The 24,146-nt window shown below is 46.9% G+C and overlaps 8 protein-coding genes across 8 annotated transcripts; 2 read left to right on the plus strand and 6 right to left on the minus strand.

Moving 5' to 3' along the window:
* Nucleotides 1-86: 86 nt before the first annotated feature.
* On the minus strand, nucleotides 87-2,740 carry TRUGW13939_00407 (uncharacterized protein; the record flags this gene model as incomplete). Its single annotated transcript, XM_035483615.1, has 6 exons — nucleotides 87-632; nucleotides 708-1,256; nucleotides 1,556-1,664; nucleotides 1,719-1,956; nucleotides 2,015-2,562; nucleotides 2,637-2,740. 6 exons carry the CDS (start codon nucleotides 2,738-2,740, stop codon nucleotides 87-89), a joined length of 2,094 nt encoding a protein of 697 aa, XP_035339508.1.
* A 610-nt stretch (nucleotides 2,741-3,350) lies between these two features.
* On the plus strand, nucleotides 3,351-7,685 carry TRUGW13939_00408 (uncharacterized protein; the record flags this gene model as incomplete). The annotated part of the gene is made up of 8 exons (XM_035483616.1): nucleotides 3,351-3,404; nucleotides 3,456-3,826; nucleotides 3,885-4,098; nucleotides 4,155-6,015; nucleotides 6,170-6,390; nucleotides 6,454-6,564; nucleotides 6,626-6,753; nucleotides 6,815-7,685. 8 exons carry the CDS (start codon nucleotides 3,351-3,353, stop codon nucleotides 7,683-7,685), a joined length of 3,831 nt encoding a protein of 1,276 aa, XP_035339509.1.
* Nucleotides 7,686-8,038: 353 nt separating this feature from the next.
* TRUGW13939_00409 (uncharacterized protein) lies at nucleotides 8,039-10,436 on the minus strand (the record flags this gene model as incomplete). Its single annotated transcript, XM_035483617.1, has 4 exons — nucleotides 8,039-8,382; nucleotides 8,445-8,737; nucleotides 8,792-8,898; nucleotides 8,958-10,436. 4 exons carry the CDS (start codon nucleotides 10,434-10,436, stop codon nucleotides 8,039-8,041), a joined length of 2,223 nt encoding a protein of 740 aa, XP_035339510.1.
* An 852-nt stretch (nucleotides 10,437-11,288) lies between these two features.
* Nucleotides 11,289-12,835, minus strand: TRUGW13939_00410 (uncharacterized protein; the record flags this gene model as incomplete). The annotated part of the gene is made up of 3 exons (XM_035483618.1): nucleotides 11,289-12,373; nucleotides 12,436-12,490; nucleotides 12,563-12,835. The coding sequence occupies 3 exons, from the start codon at nucleotides 12,833-12,835 to the stop codon at nucleotides 11,289-11,291; spliced, it is 1,413 nt and encodes a 470-aa protein (XP_035339511.1).
* A 484-nt stretch (nucleotides 12,836-13,319) lies between these two features.
* Nucleotides 13,320-15,352, minus strand: TRUGW13939_00411 (uncharacterized protein; the record flags this gene model as incomplete). Its single annotated transcript, XM_035483619.1, has 6 exons — nucleotides 13,320-13,609; nucleotides 13,669-13,990; nucleotides 14,052-14,551; nucleotides 14,608-14,748; nucleotides 14,822-15,003; nucleotides 15,066-15,352. The coding sequence occupies 6 exons, from the start codon at nucleotides 15,350-15,352 to the stop codon at nucleotides 13,320-13,322; spliced, it is 1,722 nt and encodes a 573-aa protein (XP_035339512.1).
* A 552-nt stretch (nucleotides 15,353-15,904) lies between these two features.
* On the minus strand, nucleotides 15,905-17,003 carry TRUGW13939_00412 (uncharacterized protein; the record flags this gene model as incomplete). The annotated part of the gene is made up of 2 exons (XM_035483620.1): nucleotides 15,905-16,918; nucleotides 16,983-17,003. 2 exons carry the CDS (start codon nucleotides 17,001-17,003, stop codon nucleotides 15,905-15,907), a joined length of 1,035 nt encoding a protein of 344 aa, XP_035339513.1.
* Nucleotides 17,004-18,593: 1,590 nt separating this feature from the next.
* Nucleotides 18,594-19,840, plus strand: TRUGW13939_00413 (uncharacterized protein; the record flags this gene model as incomplete). Its single annotated transcript, XM_035483621.1, has 3 exons — nucleotides 18,594-18,636; nucleotides 18,712-18,873; nucleotides 18,930-19,840. The coding sequence occupies 3 exons, from the start codon at nucleotides 18,594-18,596 to the stop codon at nucleotides 19,838-19,840; spliced, it is 1,116 nt and encodes a 371-aa protein (XP_035339514.1).
* Nucleotides 19,841-20,871: 1,031 nt separating this feature from the next.
* On the minus strand, nucleotides 20,872-23,925 carry TRUGW13939_00414 (uncharacterized protein; the record flags this gene model as incomplete). Its single annotated transcript, XM_035483622.1, has 6 exons — nucleotides 20,872-21,006; nucleotides 21,058-21,507; nucleotides 21,570-21,809; nucleotides 21,873-23,450; nucleotides 23,515-23,762; nucleotides 23,874-23,925. 6 exons carry the CDS (start codon nucleotides 23,923-23,925, stop codon nucleotides 20,872-20,874), a joined length of 2,703 nt encoding a protein of 900 aa, XP_035339515.1.
* Between the last annotated feature and the right edge of the window lie 221 nt (nucleotides 23,926-24,146).

Here is a 24,146-nt window from a genome sequence, read left to right on the forward strand (position 1 = left end):
ATTTCAAATATATTCGTTAATGATACATGGTATTCAGTCGTAGCATATTCATAAGATAACATCCTCCAGATGTCCCAAGGGTATATCTATGATCCATTATCCTTTTTACGAGAGGAAAAGAGCCTACCTCTGAGCGAGGCAAGCAAACCCCGACTTTCTTCAGCAGCCTCGGGCTTAACCGGCGTCGTTCCCCCCAGAGGGTGCTCAATCCCCATCCGAGTCTTGTACTCGCGCGGACTCTCAAAATTATTCTTCCCCTTTTTACGCCCAAAGTCCTTCCACAACCCTTGCTTTCGATTCTTGGCTATCGTTTCGGCTTCTCGATACCTGACCTCGCGCTCCTTGCTGCCAAACTCCACCCCGGTTTTGGCTTCGTAGACGGTTCCAAATCCGCGTTTTAGCATTTCTTCAGACACATCTCGTTTCCGCAAGGGTGGGAAATCAAGCCAATTCCGCACGTAGACTGTTGCGATCACGCGTCGATATTGGTCGGGTCGAAGCACATGCGCGCGGACTCGCCGGTTGAGGAGGAAGGATGTTAACCAGGTGTGTGCCTCGTGCGAGAATGGTTGAGCCGGTCGACCGAAATGAGGAAGTTCAGGAGCATCGACTCCTGCGAGACGAATGTGGATCTATAATTTTTTTTTCCCTCTGTCAGTTATTGCCGATGTATTGTATGTATGTATGTAAAATAAAGTAAAACATACAGTGCGGTCCTTTAACTCCTTTCTCGAGTTTGGAACTTTCTTCCACGGCAGCCAGCCCCAGCCAGCCAGACGCCCTCCGGGGGTATGATACATTCTAAAATTATCGCCATCGCCTACACTGGTGATGCGACCCAAGAGAGACCGGCGTCGTAAAATCGAGGGCGAGATGTTTGTAGCCTCGGGGATGCGGCGGAGAAAGCGACGATGGATATCAAAGACGAATAAAAGGCCGCCGGTGAGCAGGATGGTCGGCACCAGATTTCCTGGCTCTTTCAACTGACTCCAGTTAAAGCTGTTCAGAATCGAGTTCCACTCGGTGTATTGCGAGGATGTTGATGTTGATGTTGTTGTTGTTGTTGACGAAGGTGTTGGAGAGTGCCAGAGTGACCGCGCGGACTCGTCCTTGGATCGACGAGAGTCATCGGAATGACCCTCTGGATCCGACTGAGACCCAGAAGACCATGGTGACCACCATCCCATGCCAGATTTTTCCCAGTTGCGAGACGGAAGGGTGCTGGAGTCAGGGAGCGTTTCTGCAAACTCCGCACACTTCATAAGGACGGAGTCATGGGTTTGTCTTGGCAAGCGTGCCCTGGGCAACCCTAGTCTAACCCCGCAGATAACTTACTACTTAGTGATAATATCGCTGAAGAAAAGCCCATATCATATTTATTGTATAATTAATTCTGTTTGCAGTACAATAATAACACAACTAACTCTAGACACAAGATATTCCATGAACCAATCCGTCTATACAAGAGTGTCTTTTTAAATCTAAAGACCGAGTGAGCATTAAAAACCAATACCATCTATAACCATGGTATATCGATAAATCATTTTAAGGTGACTGGAAGACTGGTCTTTGCTGTTGCCGCCGCGCGTTCGGCGATCTTCTTCAGGCGATCTTCCTTGATCTTTCGGAGATAGGCAAAGAACAAGATGAACAGAAGCTCCATCCTATTTGCTTAATTAGTAAGGATCGTACGTATTTGGCATCAAAAAAAGTCTCACCGTTCTTTGGTCATCATGAGCAGACCCTGGACCAGAAGCCCCTTCAAGATCTGCGGTCCTATGCCCTTGAATAGGCTCAGTGGACCTTCATGGTCGATGATATATTGCATAACCTCAATAAAGCCCTTGAAAGGCTTTCCCTGACGGCCTGGTGGCGGTTTCGACTGAAGACCAACCTTGGCCACAATGAGTGGCTGTGTGGCAATGGTTGCAAGTGCTTTCGACATGGCTCCGAGAGCTGTATTACGAATGAGTATGCGTTTCAACATTGAGTAGCCAGTGAATCAGAGTCCTACCAAAAGCTTCCCAGGGACGGAGGTTGGCCTTTCCCGGGAAAAATACATCCTTCAGTCTCTGGTACGCGCCATACGTAATGGCCGGATTGACAACGAGAACCAAGCTCGCTTTCAGTCCTCTCCACAGTCCCGTCCAGCCATCTTCACTGTTGATAACCTCCTGACCGGTTTCGAGCAAGCCCTTCTTCTCTGATTTCGACTGAGTTTGTTGGCGGGTTGTAACGACCGACACTGGGATGGTGAAAACCTGGGCCACCGCGCCGGCGACAGCACCGAGAGACAGCTCGACAGCAGTTCCAGGCGGCTTGGACGTTTTGGCGGATGCCACGTAAAAGGCACGGACAACCGAATACCAGTAGAAATAGGCGAAATTCGTGGAGGCGACGCCCAGGAGAGCACCGTTCAAGCCATTGTAGAGACCGGGGAGCCCTTCGTCTTGGAAAATCTTGTTGATGGCGTCCAGCGTCGATTCGTAATGAGGCGTGCTTTCTGCATCTTGAACGTCTGCCTTTCGACTCTTCACTTGAACTTGGAGCTTAGTTTTGACACTGGTAAAACACAACCAACCCGTCAATACCACTGCCATACAAGATCTGAGATGGGCGAGCGGGGAACCACTCACATGTCAAGAGGATAGACCATCGCATTTGCCAAAACCGCACCAGTCGCACCTGCAACAGCACTTTGCCATGGCGAAAGAGGCACCGGCTTAGATTGGCCCGTCATGATTCAACAAATTTGAACAATATGGAAGCAGATAACCCTCCAATTCGGTAGATGATACCGAGATAGACTATTCTGCGCGGGCGGAGACGGTGGTCACAGACGACCGCGAGCTCAAGTGAAATAAAACCCTTCCGAGTGAAGAGTTCAAGAGCATCCAGTTACCATTTCCGAGAAAGTTGAGGCCGACACGAGCGTCGAACGAGCTTGGGGAGGATTGCCCGGGAGTGCGTCTCGGAGTTGGCTGTGAGGCCCGTGACTGAGCCGAGGCAAAGCTCGGATGGCCCACGGTCCGCGTCGTCCGCCAACCCGTCAAACCACCTCAGTCTTCACAAGTGACAAGACGTTTCTCGCGCTAAGCCTTGTTGGATCTTCTAAGCCATCTCATTATCGCATATCGCCGTTATCGCTCGATAAACATCGCTAACTTTCTTCTCCACACAGGGCCCCTCCAACGGTCAAGTCCAGCAACAACTGGCCAGCGCGCTTCTTTCAGCAAGAAGACGACAAACAAGATTCTAATTATTATGTCTTTAGGCTAGTTTCGTTTGGCTCTGGCATTGGTTTTGAGCTTCTTTCTTAAGGGTAGTGGTGTTGGAGATAGAATCAGGCCATGTCAAACCCCACTATCAGATCTACAACTGATGCTTATTTAGATAGAGCGCAGGTATTACAGCTCAGTTCTCATCACACCTGGCGAAGACTAACAATATTACAGAAATACGAAAATGAAGTATTTACCGCCGGGTCCCAGACTCAGGCCTTGGAGGCTGCAATCGCTGCCGCCGAGAGTTATATGAGAGCGTTGAATCTAGCCGAATCGTCCCAGGACAAGAAAAAGTTAGATTTGAAATGTAAAGAATGGCTATCGCGAGCTGAGGACATAAAAACAAGCGGAAAGTGGAAAACACCTGGCCCAGGAAAAAAAGCCCCTGTGCTCAAAGAACCGGTTTCATCCAAAAAGCTTTCGACAAGGGAGGAAATCATCCTCCTGGAAAGTGCAAAGCTGAATAAATTTGTATTCCCACCATGGAAAGAAACCCCAGATTTCAAGGAATTTGAACTGGAACAAGACGGCCAGAAATTTGAGTCAGTAAACATTATATGTTCTTTTCCCAAGTGAAGGTGCATTCTAATTGCGGCATAGGGATAAGATCTTAGGGCTGTCGACCTCTCAAAAGAAAGTATTCAATGGCTGGAAACGCCCCGAAGAACTATATCCACATTATTCGCATTTTGCATCAAATGATCCGATGGTTGGCTCAGAAATCATGGATCTTGTACAAGACGTCACAACTGATTGTTCCGTGGTGGCCAGTCTCTGCGCCGCAATATCGAGGACTGAGCGAGGACATCATGCAGTACGTTACTTTCTAAAAGGATATACCGTATCATTCTCTTACTTATCGCCTACTAGTTGTTTCGTTCTGTGATCTTCCCTTATGACGATGCCGAGGATGCTCCACGGCTTTCATCATCTGGAAAATACGTCTTTCGGTTTCACTTTAACGGCTGTTATCGAAAAGTGACTATTGATGACAGACTTCCATCATCCAAGTCTTCGCGATCTTTGTTTGTTATTGATCGGAATAATCCCCATGTACTGTGGCCCGCACTGCTCGAAAAGGCATACCTCAAAATCCGTGGAGGATATGACTTTCCTGGCAGTAACTCTGGAACGGATTTGTGGGTTCTTACCGGCTGGATCCCAGAGCAAATTTTTCTTCACCACGAAGATGTAACACCTAATCAGCTGTGGAAACGCATAGCCGATTCCTTTCGATTCGGAGATTCCATCCTAACCATCGGAACGGGTGAACTCAATCAGCGCGAGGAACGCCTCCAAGGACTTATTAGTCGACACGACTACGCCATTCTAGACTTGGAGGAAGTGGACGGGCGTCGCCAGATGCTTATCAAGAATCCATGGGCTGATCCGGCCTCAAAAGTCCCGGGCACTTATGGTCGTACATTCGAAGAACAACAGCCTGATGTTAATAAATCACAAAAGCCTCTTCTTCCAGGCTCTTTCTGGATGGACTATGACCAAGTATTTCAAAACTTCGAGAACCTTTATCTCAACTGGAACCCGGGCCTCTTCCGTTGTCGACAAGACATCCACTTCGTGTGGGATTTGTCAAAACCTCGTCTGAATCAAGGTTGTTTTGCTGGTAACCCACAGTTCTCGGTATCAACAGAAGCAGGCGGCCCTGTCTGGCTCCTCTTGAATAAGCATTTTCGGACAACAGAAACCCCCAGTGCCGGTGATGAGCCGGGCTTCATTAGCTTGTACGTGTACAAGGGAGGAGGGCAACGGGTCTTTCTTAGTGCCGGCGCATTTTATGGGGGGCCATTTGTCGACTCTCCGAACACTCTGGCGAGGATAGACATGGATGCGCATTCAACATATACTATTGTGGTGGCTGAGCAGTCACTTCCTTTGCTACCTCAGAACTTTACACTGTCTGCTTTTTCTCGAAATGAGGTTGCGTTGAAGAATGCTGAAACCAAATATTCGCATGTGACCCAAACACAAGGCGAATGGAGCCCTGCTACAGGAGGAGGCAACACAGAATCGCCACGCTACCCATCTAACCCCCAATTTGCTTTGCAAGTGGTCGAAGAAGCAGATATATCGATACTGTTAGAAATGTCGAATTTGGAACTCGCTGTCCATGTCAAACTTTTTTGGTCGGATGGAAAGCGCGTGTCCACCGTCAGAAAGCGAGATATCATCACCGACAGCGGCGATTATCGCCCCGGTTGTGTCGTGGCCGAAACCAAGAACCTTCAACCGGGATCATACACTTTGGTTTGTTCTACTTTTACCCCAGATCAGCTCGCAAATTTTGGTCTTTGGGTCTCTTCTACGAAGCAATTTCATGTGAAGGCATTGCCGGCTGAGACGGCAGGAAGGCTACTGGTGCTTTCAGACATTGGTGTTCTACCTCCAGGCACCGATCGTATTATAGCACCGCTGTGCGTTCCGCGCCTGACGAGGATAAAGCTGGTTGCGAGAAGCAGAGAGTCAACTATCGGAAATCGCCACGTCGCCTCGTCTCCAATGCTTATGACGGTTGAGCGCGGCCAGGGTCCATACAAGGAAATCCTAGCGTCTTCGGAAAATGGAGAATTCAGTGACGCGATTTCCGGCATTAGAGTGCCAGACGTTGATATTCGCCCCGAATACCAACAGCAGGGGGGTATTTGGATCGCCATTGAGAGAATTGGCGGACCTGGCGGACAAGTAACCGATCATGTCGACGTAGAGGCTCTTGGTGAGGAGCGGGTTGAGATAGGAGAGTGGATCGTATAGAATGAGTGGTAGATGCTCTAGAAATATGTATTTCGGTTAAACTATTACCAGTCTTGTGTTCTATCAAATCAACCCGCATTTTCGAATTATCATCGATGGTAATTGCTTGTACGTAGTAGGTAGCCTAGCTCCACTCTCCCGTCTCCGCAGCACAACGTCATCAATGATCAATCCCAACCCCACACAGCTCCCAACACACTCGCAACGACACCTATCGACAAACAAGCATGGCGACCAATATCCCGAACAGCTTGAAAGCCGCAGATGTAGGGCGCTTCATCACTCGGGCGGCGCAAGTCGAGCGTGCCAAACCCGTGGTCGCCTACTGGTGTTAGTCGTGCCCCTCCTTCGAGATAGGGCCTCAGCGAGCTCTGTATGACATTATAGCTAACGAGGCAAGTCCGCCACAGGCAATTACTGGGCGGTCAACCAGATTATTTCAAAAGGCCTGCACAACTCTGACGAAGAGTCGATACATTTTACCACCAGTTTGATGGACAAGCTCGAACAAGTACGCTCGCCAGCTCTCAAGTCCTCGCTCAGTACTTCGACTAACGATAGACTTCCGCAAGTTCAAAACCGAAAACCCTGACAACGATGCTATCACAGACAATGTTGCCGGGCAGGCTTATGTGGAGCAGTTTGGATTAGAGATTTTTGGGAAAGCTGATAACGCGATTAGAGCCAACAAGGCTTCAAAGTGAGACAAGACGAATCTGAATGTCGACCCATCTCCTACGTGGATTAACAAACTCCGATAGGCAAACCGCAGATACATTCCTCGCAGCAGCCACGTTTCTTGAGCTTTGCCAGATTTGGGGCGCATTGGACCCTGATGTTTTATCCAAGGTCAAATTCGCCAAATATCATGCTGTCCGGATCGCCAAAGCATTAAAGAATGGAGAAGACCCGAACCTCTCAAACCCGGCAGCAGAACCTGCAGCTGAAAACACCGAAGGAGAAGCTCTGGATCCCAATGACCCAGAAGTACAGGCAATTCAAGGCACGAGTACACAGCCACCGGCACGAGAACGCCAGGCTTCTGTGGAAGAGGTCCCCGATGAGTCTGATCGCATACAGCGACAACTCGCGCAGCAGTCAATTCTAAACGAGTCACTTCATCCATCACGATCATCTTCGATTCCACCGCCGCCGCTCCCACAAGTTCCCTTGGATTCTGCTGCTTCCAACACCGAGGAGGCTCCTCCGCCAGAACTACCCTCAGCGCCGTCAGACCTGCAACTACCGCAGGTTCCTCCGACTTTGCCAGATACGCCGAAGACCATAGGTGGCTCTGCTGCGTTTCAATCATTCCCTCCTCCTGCGTCAAGCTCGGCACCAGATGTTCCTGACTTGCCTCAACCTCCAGCTACCTTCTCCGCTCCTAGTAACCCTGTCATCCAGACACAACCTCCTCCAGTAATTCCTACCGCCACACCGACCATTGGAAACCGTGCTCCCGCAGCTCCAGTTCCAGGACCTGCTGCTACTAGCACACCACCTGTGGATGATAATTCTATATCACAAGCACAGAAACATGCTCGATGGGCCGTGTCCGCATTGAGTTTTGATGATGTGAACACTGCTATCAGAGAGCTCAAAATTGCCCTACAGCATCTCGGGGCTGAGTGAAAAAGCTGCTAGTGCCATTATCGGGAAAATCAAAGCGAATATTTTAAGTCGCTGTGTTCTTGTTGTTGCAAATTGCCCATCCGTCAAACTCGAATCGGAGTTATACCTAGGTGTATGGCGTTCTCTTAAAACATTTGAAACATGCAAGATCATTACATGTATTTCCAGCTAACTAGGATGCAAGTCAGATGTGGCTATTTTTGATGTATAACCTGAACTATATTATGAAAATAAACAAAACTCGTTGTCCACAACTTGAGACTTAGTGTTCAAATGTTGGATGTTGAATGTGTAGTTTTATGAGATCAATATATTCAAATGCTAGTATTGAATTGTGGTAAATTTAGACAATGTCAAGGTTTGATGCGAAATTCCGCCACCAAGGCGTTAAGTTGAGACATTCCAGTGTCATCGTCGCGTGTCGTATCTTCAAGACCTTTCGCCGTGCTGAGCCCTGTTCCAGGCAGTATTTGGTTTAGTACCAGGTTCGTCAAAAGCCAGTACTCTGGGGCATATCGCATAAACCCGACTCCTTTCCACCCATCTGGTTCGGACTCTGTAAATCTTGCGGAAAGCTCCTCGTCCCGAACTGGCGATGGCCAAAGGCGCCCCCAGCGTTGGAGGCCTACTCTTATCCACGTTGTATCAGGTATAGGTAGCGGCGAGCTTTTTAATTGGAAAACAATTGCATATAGTGCTAGAAAGAAAGAAAACATCTTGTCAGAACCATGAGCATGTTAAAACCTGGGGGGAATTTACCTGAAATGATTGTGAACATGTTAAGCACACTTAATGTCGCGAAAAAGTGATCAAAATTGCCTAGACTTTCGTGACAAAGAGCTTTCACTGCTGACAATATGGTAACGTCTCCGTACCCAATCTGGGTTTGCCTCCAAGACTTCAAGGTAACAAAGCATTCCTCGGCAGATCCAGCCTGGAAGCAAGCCTCAGGAGCCGTGAGGTCAAACCTAAGCTCCTGAAAGAGTAGTCTGGGCGGTTGACCGCAAAACATAGCATATGCTGAATCTAAATTGTAAATGTATGTGAAGAGCCTGGGAATAATTTTGTAAGTCCTGGTTGTTAATAAGAACAAAGGGAAAACTTACCGAATTGTAGACTCCCTAATAATAAAGTCGTTCCACTCAAACTCTGTTATATCTGCGGTACTGACAGACTTTAGGGTAGCATGATTAAACCCAATGTCCCGAGCCAGCTTTGTCAATGTTAGGTCGACTTTGATTCTTAAACGAGAAGTATGATATGTTCACTTACCCAGATTATAGAATTAAAGCGATGTCTTCGGACACGCCGTTTACTCTGTTTCGAACCTTCCCAAGTCTGATAAAGGCATACGCAATAGGCGGCTTGGAGAATATTGATACGAGAGCTGAGAGAGGCCACAGTATTTTCATCCTGGTCTTCGCAGGTAGTGTTTCCAGAAAATACTTCATGATTGAATGTGATTTCTTCGATAACATTGAACCAAATGTTTGCCGTGTCATGGTCTCGTTGATTAGGAGAGAGACATGCTCCAAGTATAACCATAGCTGTGACAAGGGTGAAATCCACCGTGACCGAGTCGAATGTGGGTTGATGGATAGTAGGCCAATTGGGATACCAGCAGGACCAGTATAGTGCCAGGAACTTTTCGATATTAGTAGGGCAAAAGAATTGATAGCACATTGTTTCTAGTTGGTATGACCAAGTAACGGTAACCGTACTGTTTTTGGGCTTGTCGATAATAGCATTGCGGATCGCGTTGACTATTTCGTAAGTCTTAATTGATAATAAAGCGTTGTCATCGCTGCCCTGACCTGGACAAGCATTAAGATGTGAGTTCACATTAAGTACACTCATGTGCTGGTTCGTCGTGGACCCAACAGAATACGTCTCAGGGGCCTGCATCATGCTCGTAGAATATAGCTTTCTGGGCGGGTCTCCAAATTTCGAATCATTAGAGAAATCATGCAAATTTGTTGCAGTCGGTAAATTTAGGCCATCGGCCTGTATGGAAGGAGTATAATTCGAGGATAACATTGGGCCAGATGGGAGACCTCGTTTCCACACTTCAGAAACACCTCGATATGCATATGGTTTCCAGAGCCTCTTTGATACTGTTGAACGATGTTCGACACTGCCACACTCGAATGTGCCAACGAACCCATGGGCCTTGGCCACTCTTCCAAGGAACGGAAACTTAGCAACGAGTGCGATATTCAGTTCCGTTGGACGGCAGTTCTGGCTTCTACCCAGGTTAAATTCTTGAAAAAAGGTCCAGCTAATTCTCTGATGGGCGAGATCGAAGCTGGGATTACTTTTGGCAACGGTTTCTCGACATTGAGATTGTTGGACGGCGCTTTGTGGAACAGCGCCCATGGAGACCCCAGAAGGAAATTCATCTGTAGTGGATTCCCGACCGGTGGCCGCCCAATTGGAACAATTCAGATCATTTGGCTGATCTTGGTGCTCGGTAGCGGCATCTGCGATTCTGCGATAGGAACACTCCTTGTTCTGGACGGCACATGGCTGACATGTTTGACGATTATTCTTCAGCACGCAGGCTCTTTTTTGGCGGGCACATCTATCACAGGCCTTGCGCTTTCGGCCCCTTGCCTTTGAAGATATCTGGGGCAGTTCCCAAGACTCGGCGAGGCGGACTTTACATGTAGTCCAGTGGCGTTTGAGGGCATCAGGGCGGCTGAATGAGGCCTTGCAGAAAACGCAAGAGGATGGCTGTGGCGTGCTGTTCATGGCTGTTATACACGCCTTTTCTGTGGAGTGGAGTAGCTAGCCAGCTAGCCAGTAGTCTGGCGATGGCAAATGACGACGAAGAACTTGAAGGAGAAGAGAAGAAGCATGCACGACGGGAATTGCGGGGACTGACTGGCTAGCCCTGGTAGCCAGACCCACTAAGACGATTGTGTGGGGACTCCACAGTACTATATAATTTATAGATTATGATATGTACATCGATTGGTGTTTATATCTCACTAGTACTACTATTTCATGGCATCTTAATTGTAAAACGAGGACGTGAATTCCCTCTTGCGGTTACTATTACCTTTTTCGAGACAATACAGATTTGTGTCAGTGAACGAATAAAATCAAACAAGGATCGATGTGGGGTTATTTGATGCTTATTAGCCAGATCAGCACAAATTCATATAAGGCCGGGATCCACAATATTAATATGGAAGAGCTGTGAACCTCGAGTCCTCGACGACACCAGGTAAGAATCAGGTCGGAGCCTTCCCCCTTATGTCCGGTTTCTTGATAGGATTTCTAGAAAGTCCACCTGCCTAAGTCAATCTGGAAAATCGAACACTGGTCTCCATTATAAGCAGAATTAAGAGGCTTTTGCGTGCTACTCATATATGCCTTTTCTGTGGAGTGGAATAGCTAGCCAGTAGTCAATTTTACGATGGCAATGACGACGAAGAACTTGGAGAGGAGAATGGACTGACTGGTTGACTCTAGCAGCTAGACCTACTAATACGATTGTTCGGGGGCCTCACAATATAATCTATAGATTGTGATACGTTAATTGGGGTCTATACTCCACTAGTACTTATATCGATTGAAAGCTATAAGCAGTATTTGTGTCTACGTTTGCTTGTAAATCTGCAACGTTTGGGTATGGCAGTATGAAAGCAACCCTTGCCTCCCCCATTCGCCTCCAAGCCCGCTCTGTTTCCAACCTGAAAAGTATCCATGAGGATGGGGAATTCCAAAGCTGTTGATCCAGACAGTGCCCACTTCCAGTTTGCGCGCAATCCGTTCAGCAGTGCCACCATCTCCCGACCATACGCATGACCCTAAACCACTGTCTGTATCATTCACTCGGGTGACGAGTTCGTCCTCCGAGGACCATTCGCAAAGAGGAATGATGGGTCCGAATTGTTCCATTGTCACGATTTTAGAATCGTCAGGTGGCCGATCCACGACTGTCGGCCGTATAAAGAGGCCAGGCTGTTCTTCGGTCGTATCACCGCCGCATATCACGTTATAGCCTTTTTCTTTGCTATCGTCAATCAAGCCTTTGACGATCCTGTATTGCATCTCGTTTTGCATAGGGCTGAATAATGTTGGCTGCTGGCCGGAGGCGTCAATAACTGTGTCTTTGACAGCGTCTACGAAAATTTCTCGGAATTTTGCAAAGATGTCTCGATGAACATAGACCCTTTTTGATGCCACACACATTTGACCAGAGTGGAAGAAAGCGCCAGCAGCGACCTTTCGAGTAACGCTCTCGACGTCGACGTCCGGGCAGACAATACTAGCGTCATTCCCTCCTAGCTCTAGTGTCACCCGTTTGAGGGATCTTGACGCGCTCTCGGCCACCTTCTTGCCTGTTGCCGTGGATCCTGTGAAGCTGATCTTGTCTATACCGGGGTGCAATGTCATGAGTCTGCCGAGGTCGTTATCCCCATTAAGCACCTGTAGCACACCGGAGGGAAGAATTGGTATCGCCAGTTCTGCAAATTTCAACGTGGCGTATGGTGTCAAAGGTGAGGGCTTGACAACGATACTGTTGCCCATCACGAGAGCCGCAGCGATCTTCGCGACTGCGAGGACTAGCGGAAAATTCCAAGGGGATATTGCTCCCACAACACCCAGTGGTGGATGAGTAGATACAATCTTGAGCTCATCATCTTCATAGGTGACCTCATCCGGTAGATATTGTGATGCTATGGTCAAGGGTTATTATTTTCATAATTGCACAGCATTATGGAATCAGGTCGACCCTTACCATTGAACCTTATAAACTTTAGTGTGTCATCGATTTCCATATTAGCGAGCAGATCCTATATGAACTAATGCGTTAGTCTACTAGTTAAACTTGAATCAATGTCAGATCGTCGAGGCCCTATCCGTACAGATTTGCCAGTCTCTTTTGCGAGGACGGGGCACATTTCTCCTCTGCGAGCCTCTAGTTCATCGGCTACCCTGAATAAACACTTTTGTCTATCGTCGGCGGACGTGAGCTTCCAGGATTTGAACGCCTCTCTTGCCGCAAACACAGCGTCGTTGAGATCCTTCTCATTGGCAACCGGCACATCCCAAAGTTCTTTCTTGGTTCTGGGATCTATAGCCCTGGCTGCTGCTGACCCCCCATCCCGTCGTTCGGAGTTAATAATGTTGGAAAACATGTCAAAGATAGAAATAATAATGCTATCGCATAGTCCTGTTAAAATCTACAGCAGACTAGAGCCAAACCATATAAACAATCGTGTAAAACTGGTAGTCGGCACTTCATCATATTTCAAATGCCGACCCCAACAGCCGGACAAGTGGATTTCAAATGTTCCCCACGGGATATACGCACCCCCTCCCGGAGATCTATCACCACCCCCCTTAGGAATCATTGTTTCAAAGTGTGTTTCTAGTATATTTCGCTGTTTCTTCTTTAGTAATGTTTCGATCAAGTGCCTTATGATTAAACTGATATATTGTGAAAGCAGTCTACGAGACGATGTTGAAGATTTTAAATGTTAAAGGATAGAATCATATTTCCAAAATAGACCATAAAGAATTTGCATATACAAAGTCACGAATACTAGTTACGCCAAACAATCAATTGATACGTTCACGCTCCTTTAAACACAGGCTTTCTCCAGATGTCGGGTTCCACCTCTACCGTAGTACCCATTCATCTTTGTTGTACTGCCGCGGCCAGATCCCGGACTTTCCTGGAGCGATGATGCCGTTAGGATCCACTGCATTTTTGATAACCTCATTAAACTTCAAGAAAATGCTCTTATTCCAGTTGTAGGTGCCCATTATCTGGTCCATGACGGCCAAGTGTGTGCGGTACTCTCCCCATCCGTTAGCTGCGCAGTCGTCAATGAGCGTCTTGATTAGCCAATGTGCCTTCTTTTTCTGCTCGGGATCCTTCTTGTTGAAGACGATGCATACAATATGGTCTATGTGGCAGTTTCAATTCAGTATTTTGCCAATTTGATACCGGAAGAGGCAAACTTACGCATCTCTCTCATGCCTATGGTGAATGTGCCAATAAAGTCCAACCCAGCTTCGTTGCATCTCTTTTTAGTGACTGCATATTGCAGCATTGCATCCTCACCGGCAACCTTGGCAATTGGAGAGAAGAAGAGATGAGCACCGTTAGGTAGCCAATCGATCCACTTCAATTCATCATAGGTCGGAATACCTTGCATGGTTTTGTGGCGGATACGAAGGACCGAGTCCTTAGGAGTATCTTCTGGGAAGAAGAACCTGGCTCCCGGAATCGCTGAGAATGCATCCTTGATTACGCCACAGAGAGCGTTACGAACCGGTTCGGGTCCCTTCCGAAGGGTTAGTTTAAAACTTGATTTGGAGAAGGAAAGGGGAAGGGGTGTTGCTCACGTAAAGTGCACCGTAGAAATTCCATCGTCCAAGGTTAAGCTTCTTCGCAATTTCATCCAGCTCCTCCCCTGAAAGTGGCTCTGTTTTAGACGAATACGCTGTTTTGGGAGCCATAACTGCAGCGTCTAAAAGAATGTGACGGATTGTAGGCACGTTTTGAAGTGCCATAGTGAGGCGAAGTGGACGAATGATATCAACCGCCTGTTTTAAGTCTTCCTCTCGGGGGATTGTAACTAGATAAGACTGATATCCACCGGGATTGGGCATTAGCCACATGCCTAGCTTGGTCACGATTCCTAGGTTTGACTGCGTGAAGATGCCATCAATATATGGGCCGAAGCCATAGGGGAAAAGTTGGGCTGTTTTGTTCCATGGTTGGTCCTCTGGCTTGAGTCCCATTGTCTCAGGACGTCTGGGGTCTGGAAGGGCACCCATGCCAGTCCGAAGGAGCTCGCCGGTGGGTAGGATTACTTCCATTCCGGAGTGCATCATCCAGTGGTCTAAAGAGTGTCAGCTAACGGCACAGCTTCAATGATTCAATGGACACTTTGCATACCTCCATAAGGCGTATAGCCCACTCCACGCTCCAGAGTGTTGCCGAGGATGGACCCGCCACCTAGATCGGGAACATCAAGCCAAAGTTTATCCTGGAGATTGTGCTCGACTAGGTAGTCATACATGTCCTTGTATGTGACACCTTTGCAGCTTTATATTAGCTACACAATATTCAATGTTCACGCCAGACAAAGGGAAGAATCATGCTTCCTCACCAGGCTCAACGAGGCAATATGCGCCTTCAACGTTGACTTCGAGAATCTTGTTCATGTTTTTGCCCATGTTAAGAACCAGGCTGCCGCGAACACGCGGTGCAGCACCACCGTATCCGGAATTTCTCCCGATTGAGATAGGCCAGAGGGGGAATGATAGGTCGTTTGCTAGTTTCACGATGGCCCTAGTTATCATTAGTCAATGTCACCTAAGATAAAATGAGCTGCATTATATAGCTATACATACTGTACGTCTGCCACATTGCGAGGTGCTGCAATGGCGGAGGCAAGAAAATAATCCTGTTCCATTACATGATGTGGATCATGTGTGTATGTTGGCTTCATGTACGTTCCGTCGTCGATTTGCTCCTTGGTGGAGATGACCTCGACATTATCAGCACCAAGAAATTCAGTTATGCTTTGGATAAATGAATTAAAATCTTCGATGGTGACTTTGGGCGGCAAAGCTAATGGAGTGGATCCATGAGGTCTTGAGCCCTTGAACTGTAGAGGGAGAGGCTGCTCGAATGACATAGTTCTGGAAAACAGTGGAAATTCTTTCAAGTTCAATTGTGAGGTGAAGGATAATGCAAAATAAATTGAACGATGTCTGAGTATTTATTTCTTGCTTTCGACTATTTTATTCATGTTAGATATTAGTGGCTTCGAATTACCGGATGTGGGAATTTCCTATTATGGGGCGGGGGTGGGAATTTCCCTGCAACAGTGGAGATAACTGCTTCCCCATGGGACAGATAGCTCTATGGGTTTAGCGGCAAATCGACGGGTCGAAGGTTATCACTTTTCTTTTTTCACGGTCCCATTAGTGGCTATAGTTTTTATCCTTGGACCGAGGTACATACTTAGCTACGTCAGATGGTAGTAGAAGATTGCCTTGGCCTACCCTAATCCATCCCCAGACCCCCATTTCATTATTCGATGGTAATTTTAAAGTCCTATTAGAAGGGGATATACACAGTCATCACTGATACTAATATGTTTCCCCTGATTGTTTAAATTGCAAGAGGCGTGCAGAATACTATATTATAAGTCCTTCCTACAAGTATGATCATCAAAAGAAAAGCTTCAATTTTCAAGCCGCACCACAAGCTTGCCATCAAGCTCATTTACTCGCCTAGAATACTGACTCAGTTCATTCAAGCCGATGCCAATGACCTTCGGTTTCACCAATCCCCTGCGAACAAACTCGGCTGCCTCGAGGATATCCACTCGATCTCCTGTGATACTGCCAATTACCTTAACCCCATAGTCTATCAGAGTCAAAGGGTGAAAGGACACCTTGGAGGTCGGTGGAGGGATCCCAACTGCTACCAATGTCCCAAAATAATCCAGGCAGTGAAGTGCCGACTCGTACGCCGATGCAGCTCCGGCGCAGACAATGACAGCTGAACAGAGAGTTCCACCTGTCTCACGTAAAATAGCACTCCTTAGGTCTTTCTCCTTTTCGTAGTCAAGATAAATTTCTGCACCAGCATCTAGACAAATCCCGCCCCGTCTCTCACCGCCGTCGATGGCAATAGTACGATACCCCATCGCCTTCGCATATTGCAAGCCCAGGAGTCCCACCCCTCCTGCTGCCCCCGAGAGAGCTATCCATGACCCCGGTGTTGAGTTGGCGACTTTGAGTGCCTTGTATGCTGTGACCCCTGCACACATAACTGGCGCCAGCAGCTCGCTGGGAACGTCGTCAGGTAAGGGCGTGATGTACCTCTCAGGCACCACAGCAAAGCTGGCAAGAGTTCCGGGAATATCTCGACCACTGAAAACTTGCGTGATGCATCGTGTCTCGCCTCCTGCAGCGCTTATACAGACTCGGCACGACCCGCACGCATCGCGAATCCAGCCGATACCAACCCGTTGTCCCTCAACTGCCGCCTTGCTCGCACAGTCTGAGCCAGTTGCTACAATTCGACCAATTCCCTCATGGCCCAGAATGGAGTTGCAGGAGCCTAGGTAGCCATAGGCGAGTGATAAGTCTGTGCCACAGAAACCCGTCGCTTCAAGCTTGACGAGCACTTCTCGAGGTTTGAGGGTCGGAATCTCCACTTCTTGGATACGAAAAGTGAAGTTCGGACCTTGCTGTGGTATATATTAGTAGCTATACATATACATGTATAGATCTGAAAACCACGAAATGGCTTACATCCTGAAGCACTGCGGCCATTTGGCTCGTTGCGATGGAGCTCATCATAGAGTAGAAGCTGGGAAATCCCTAGGCATCACACTGGTAGAAAACAGCAGAGTGCTTGCTCTCACATTATTTTTATTGTGGAAGTCAACATTGAATATTCACCCTTTAACAGGAACCGGGATATACTGATTGACAGAACTGCCGACTTGAAGATGGGTCGGCGGAAAATTTCCACCTCCACCGGTGAAATTCCACAGTCGTGCAACTTAACATTCTACATCAACTGATACTTGCATATTGTGTTCAATTTTTTTTTAGGGCTGGATTAGCGGTTCGTGTCTTCGTGCTTGCTGTAGCAGAATAAGTAGCTTGATCCTTGCAAGGTCTTATTGCTATGGAAAGTTCAAGCCCTAACTTGACGCGTGCTAAGAGACTCGATAGACACATCTATTTGCTAGCTAGATTTTCATCGCTAACTTGACTCATTATTTATAATTTTCATTCACCTCAACCATATCAATTGATGTTGCTATATAAATACATATGGAAGTAAGTAGACTTTATAAATACAGACGATACAGGCCATTTTCAGATGTCAAGTTATAATCCAGATACCCTCCCCATCTTCAAATTTCAATAGATAGGATACTCTGGGCCAGATGAATAATACGTATTACTAACAATATACTAGGTATATAGTAATACCATACTAGATATACATGCAGATAAAATGAAAGAAGAAGCTTTATTCGGAGCTCAATATTTACAAGTCTGAACATTAGTAAAGACTAATAGCATGCCTCTAGATCGAACCGTACAGTACAAGTCAAAATCTAAACTATGGAATTACAAATCAAAGGTCATCCTGGTGTTTGTGGGACATATAACGTGGATAATACATAGTTTCAATCGTGAAACTCAAAATTACACCGCCAATAGCTCAAAAATACATATAATAGAAGTGATTTTCGACCGATATGTAATGATACCTTCGTAATACAGATACTAACAGGCACGTGACATTAAGCACCAATAAAATGCGGCAGCTGCACTGACCTCTGTATCGCCGTTACAAAGATACAGGCTCACATCCCCAACGACAATACGATAATTACTATGTGTAAGCAGAGCAACCTCAACGAGAGTCGCATTAATCGCTCATCGCCGCCCCTTAGCCGATTGTTTCTCCACTGTGCCCACCTGCAACCCCTTCTGTCAATAAACAAGAAGTCCGAAGAAGACTTTCGGACCGCTGTGAGTCTTGTATTTCATACCGATTTTTACTGTGCGATCGCGCTCATCCTTGCCGACTTGGTCAATGCCCAGACCTGGCTGGCCTAATTGCAGTCGTCGTATTTCTCGCTCAGCGCGTACGCCCTTCCTTCAATGACCTCGAGGTGCCAATAGATTCTCTCGAAAATCAAAACTCGATCTCGTCAAAAATCAGCTCCCGCTGGTCTTCCTCACCGCCATCCAGTATATGGTGAAGTCTTCGCTCTTCTTGAGAGTTTTGTGAGATCGATTGCGGTATCCGGCTACCAGGAGCTTTGGAGGAACGAGAGGGGTATTGGCATTCCCAGCCCGATTAGATTTCCCGGTTTACTTTGGCAAGCTCTCGCTACAATGGGCTCGGAAAAGCCGGCAGTGTTGATCATCGGGGGCTTAGGTATGTTGGGAAATATTCTGGCGGGGTAAAAGAACCAGGGAATGCTAATGAATGATTTCCTCTACCGGAATATAGGCTTCATTGGCAGACATACTGCTCTATATATTCACGAAAACAACTTAGCCTCGGAGCTGCGTATTGTCGACAAGGTGCTGCCACAATTGGCATGGTTGGCCCCCGAATTCGAGAAAGCATGCTCTAAAGAGCACTTTGTACAGGCCGATGCTGGCCAGGAACGTATGTTGTCCCTCCAAGTGTGGCAGCCCTACCAAGTCTAACGAAGATCTCTCTAGAGGCATTTCCTCGCATTTTTGACCGAGCAAATGGCAAACAATTCGACTATGTGATCAACTGTGCTGGCGACCCTCGCCACTCGCAACCCGAAGAGGTTTACCAATTCCGAAACCACGACATGTCGCTGGCGCTAGCCAAGGAAATAGTCAAACGAAGCATTCCTGTTTTTGTCGAATCGGCAACCGCAATGGTGTACAAGAGTGGTTCCAAACCTAACAAGGAAGATGACAAGACAGCCCCCTGGCACAATCTCGCTAAATGGAACCTGAAAGTTGACGAAGACCTTGCAAAGATCCCTGAGCTCAACTGGGTTGGTCTACGATTTCCGCATGTGTATGGTGAATATGACCGGCGCTATTTTTCTATTGGTCTCTGTCTCGCAAGAACGCACAAGTTTCTCGAGCGGGAACTGGAAATGCTCTACTCGAAAGATCTAAAGGTCAACACAGTATACGTCAAAGATGCCGCACGCGCTCTGTGGACTGCCGCGGAATGGCGGGCAAGCAAGGGCAATGACTCCACCGTTCCCAACGTGTTCAACGTAGTTGATCACAACGACACATCTCAGGCACAAATCGGCCAGGCTCTCTCAGAAATCTTCGACATAAAGGTTTCTTTCTTGGGAACCTTGGTATCTCAGCTGGCCAAGCTTAGCCTTGACGATGTTATCGAGGAACTGAACGAGGAGAGTTTACAAGTTTGGGCTGAACTACTGGAAGAAAAGAAAATTACCCGGGCTGGTCCCATCAGCCCGTTCCTAGAGAAAGACTTAATCAAGGACCAGGATCTGTACATTGATGGTAGCCTGTTTGAAACAACCACTGGTTTCAAGCCAGAATGGCCAAACTTTACCGTTGACTCACTCCGAAATATGATTGCGAGTTATGAGCGGATGGGTTGGTGGCCATAAAAAGGGCCACCCCCCCCCCCCCCCCCCCCCCCCCCAAGACAGCAAGCAACAGAAGGAATGAAGAAGGATAGGGAGAGAAAGAAAAGAAATCACCACCCAAACGAAGCACTCTCACAACCACGCATCAACGTTTTCCCTTTGCCTCGATAATAAATTAATCATTTCTGCCATATATCAGCCTTCTTTATTTCTATCATTGACACCTTTGCATCAGGACGGAACTTTTTTCCATATATACCTTTCTTCGCTGAGCATTTGAGCCGGGCTTTTTCCCCCCTCTTTCTCATTTTCCATATTCATATTCATATATCTCATCTTTCCAATTTTTTGTGATTTTCTTGGCCTTTATTGTATAATTATTAACTGCCCGGGACAATATTAAAACTTTGATGGTTTGAATATCACAATCTTTGTCTGTATCCAATAACATTGATGTATAAACTTTTTTGGTCCCAACTTTCTATTCCGTCATAAAAAATATAGTTGCAGTGTAGTCGCGTCTCGCCCTAACTGGTAAATCTACAAGATAGCTTACTAAGTTTGAATACTGTATGAAATGATATCTGGAAAAAGTTGGCCGTTGCAATATTGTTTGATAAATTTTTTTTCTCTAAACCATTCCTACTTACAATATATTGGATTTAGCTATAGAGCAAAAATTGCGATAACTTGTGCTTGAACCAAGCACCAAGCTTCTCAACAAGCCAAGCAAATTGAGATGGTAACTGGTCAACTAAGAACATCTTTTTGAACATCGTTTTTTTTTCTTTTCTTTTTTTGGATGGATTGGGGAAACGTAAGAATACAGTTGCGGGCGACGTTCTCTGGTCTTTTTTAAAATGTAAAACAGGGCAGGAAAAAGATAAGGGAAAAAAAAAAAAAAAAACAAATAGGTTACAACACAGGTAAAAATGGCGGCAGGTAAAAAGGTAAAGAGGGGGGGGGGAAGCATAAACCAAAGTTTATCAGATCAACGCCATCGCAGAAATGCTCAGCGCATGTTTATAGGTGGAAGACGGCACAGCAATGGTCTAGAACTCCCAGTCTTCTTCAACGGACTTGATTGCCCAGTCGAATTTTTCACGAAGAGTCTTAGAAAAGAACTTCTCAATTGGGACGTCAAACTTCTTCGTGAAAACAACAGTAAGTCGAGGATCAATATAATTCTACATTATTTGTTAGTAAAATGATATCAAAGTGCAGTTCCATTTGCTTACGATTTTTGAAGTCCCAAGAGCAACTTCCTTGTTGTTCTCCTTGTCTTCGGCCTGAAGCGACATATTTTCAATCCGTTGCTCGAGCTTGGTGATATTGTTCTCCAATTTCTCGATTGTCTGGCCTCTGCCATCAGCTTCCACTTTCCCGGTTTTGTTCTCCTTCTGGAATTTCTTTTCCATGTCCTTAAGGGTCAATAGTCGTTCCTCAAGTTCTTTTGGCTTCATTTCCTTCTCTCCTTCGGCGATAAGCTTTTCGTTGTCTTTTTCGAATTTCTTGGTAATCTTCTGTTTCTGTTCCTCAATAAGGAATGCCTGGTGTTCTCGAACCCAATCTTGGTCCAAGTCCTCGTCCCGCTCGAAATACTTGGGGCCCTTCTTTTTCTTGACGCTGGTGTCCAAATCCAACATCATCATCTTGATTCGCCACTTTTGATAGCGAAGGCCTTTGATCTAAAGACGTCGTTAGATACGAAAGTGCGACTATAGCCTTTGAAGTTGTTAAATTGACATACCCTATCACCCAATTTTTCCATCTGATTCGCATGGCCAGCGGTAACTGTCCGTTTGTGGTTGCAGAGAATAGCAACCTTGCGATTGGCATCATTGTATTGTTTAACTTTTTCGGCCACAGATCCTTCTGCGTTCATTTCACGAAGAAGAGTAGCGAACGTGTAGGAAGCATTGTAGGTACGGAAGACCTTGGCTGTCAAACCAGTCATATAGTTCGATAGATGCTTGTTGAGTGCCGAGGTCTAAGAGAAATCAGTAGGTGTACAACAAATCGAGACGAAGAAAAAAACGATGAGAATACATACGGTCAATCGGTCAAAGATCTCATCACCATCCTTCTTAGGTGCTTTCTTGAAAATCTTCAAATTTTTGAAGACCTGCAGATCGACTTCTACTTCGTCGTAGAAGCGGATGCTATCCTTACCCAAGAAATCAAAGATAACGGTATTTGGAGGTCGAAGACTGACGTTTTCGAACTTGAGAGAGCAGCAACCGACGGTATCAGCCTCATCCTCGCCCTTCTCATTTCCAGCACGAAGAGCAAATTTATCAATGAGATAGACTGCAGTCGCACGTTGACGATCAGCCATAAGTTCGGCTTTGAGCCCTTTGGTGTAGTCCTTGCGAATGTGGTCGATGTGCTTCTTCAGCTCACGCGCCTTTTCAAACTTCTTGTGGTCACTCTGACCTTTGACATCCGAATTTGCGGCAAGCATCACATACTTGTAATTTCCATTGATATTTTCTTGCCACATGGCCAACCAGGTGCCCTCTTGGTCGTGCTTCACCTCTTTCCATTTATGGCCTTCAGGCGGTGGGGGGACCTTGGCTGATTTACCAATGTTGAGCGTGATCTGCTCGGGCTGAACGCGAGTTTTGACCTTTCCGGTCTTCGGGTGCTCACCACGACCGCGGAAAAGCCCCGGAGGTTCAACTCGAAAGTTGCCGACTTTCTGCTTGCGTCCATCCCACACGCAGTACATGAAGGGAGCCTCAATCTCATCTTTTTCAGCCTTGAGCTTTTTCTTCTCGGCGGACGAAAGATTTCTCTTCTCAATGCGCTTCATCTCGTAATATTCGAAAATTGGCTTGAAGTCACATTTGGCAAATTCTTTGATCTGTACCGGCTTGCCTTGGGAATCCTTGGCACCGCCAGTTTTCTTGAGAATGGCCCTGAAATCTTCAAAGAAATTATTTTGGAAAGTTGGGTTTTCCACGTTGTGAGTGGAATTTAACATTGAACCGAAGAAGCCTGCAACTTCTTCTGCCTCGGGTTCAAGCGTTACAGGAACACCGCCGTATTTCATCTTGACATTCTTAGGCAACGGTTCGTACGGAGGTGGAAAAATCACACCGTTGTGTTCCAGCGTTTTCCACTTGATTGTACCGTCGCCTTTGGTTGGGTCTTCCCACCATCGATATTCCTCTTCCTCCTCAGCCCCCTCCACTTCCTCGGTCTCCTCTTTGACAGCAGTTGCTTTGTCTTTTCCCTTTTTAGCGGGTGTGGCGCTTTCGGACTTCGTAGGCCTGGTTGTCTTTTTGGGAACACTTTTCAGAAGAGTTTCATCGTCGCTCAATTCTCTTTTAACACCGTTTGCTTGTTTCTTCTTGGCGCTGGGAGCCTTTTCCTTTTTTACGGCGGTTTTCTTGGAGGTGGCTTCAGATTTTCGGATTTCTTTGGCCTCTTTTGCGGCTTTCTGTTCGATCTTCGACTTTTCTTTGGAAAGCTTTCGCTTAATGGGAGGGTCGGAGTCGGATTCATCGCCTATAGCGGTCTTCGAAGCCGATGGTAACTTGGCTCCGTTTGCCTTTAGAGCTAGGGGAGCGTCGTCGTCTTCCGAGTCCGATACAATTTTTCGATTCGCAGTTCGGCGGCGCTTGCTCTATAATAGCAGTTAGAACTATCAATAACCGGGGGATGCACTCACGAGGTGACGAGATGCATACCAAAGGCTTGTCATCCTCACTGCTTTCGGGGTCCATGTAAGACTTGTTCCCAGCACTCAGTCGCGATTTTCTCTTGCTCGCGGCGCGTCCATTAACGCCATCCGCTGCGTCTGCCATTTCAGAATCTTCATCCTCAACCGGCCCATACCGGATAGAAATACCAGGGGCCGCGGAGCCATTGGCATTGCCCGAGCCACCTATGGTCGCATCGGTACGCTTCGAAATCACTGGTGCCGAGAGACCAGGCCCTGTTGCAGACATGTTGTTTAGCGGATAATTGTTCTACGGCATCTCATGCTTGATGGCATTAAACACCATGATGAAAATGGTGAGGCCAGGCTGATGTGAGAGACACTCACCGGAAGAACGGCTGGCCGCCACAAGTGGTGTGTCGTCATCCGACGAACTCATTGTCGAGGCCAGACGGACTGAAGTAAGAAAAGGATTGATCCTAAGATGGTTTATACGACACACCCGCAAGAGGCGCGGGTGAAGCGCAAATCGCACTTGGTTGAGCAGTCGACGGTAGAAAACAATCTTCGCGAGAAGGGCTTTTCAGGCAGAATCGGATAAACCAAGAGCAACAAAGAGAGGTGAAAATAAAAGAAAAGGTGAGAAAGAGAGAGAGAGAG

This window comes from Talaromyces rugulosus, chromosome I, assembly GCF_013368755.1.
Source record: "Talaromyces rugulosus chromosome I, complete sequence".
Lineage (NCBI taxonomy): Eukaryota > Fungi > Ascomycota > Eurotiomycetes > Eurotiales > Trichocomaceae > Talaromyces > Talaromyces rugulosus.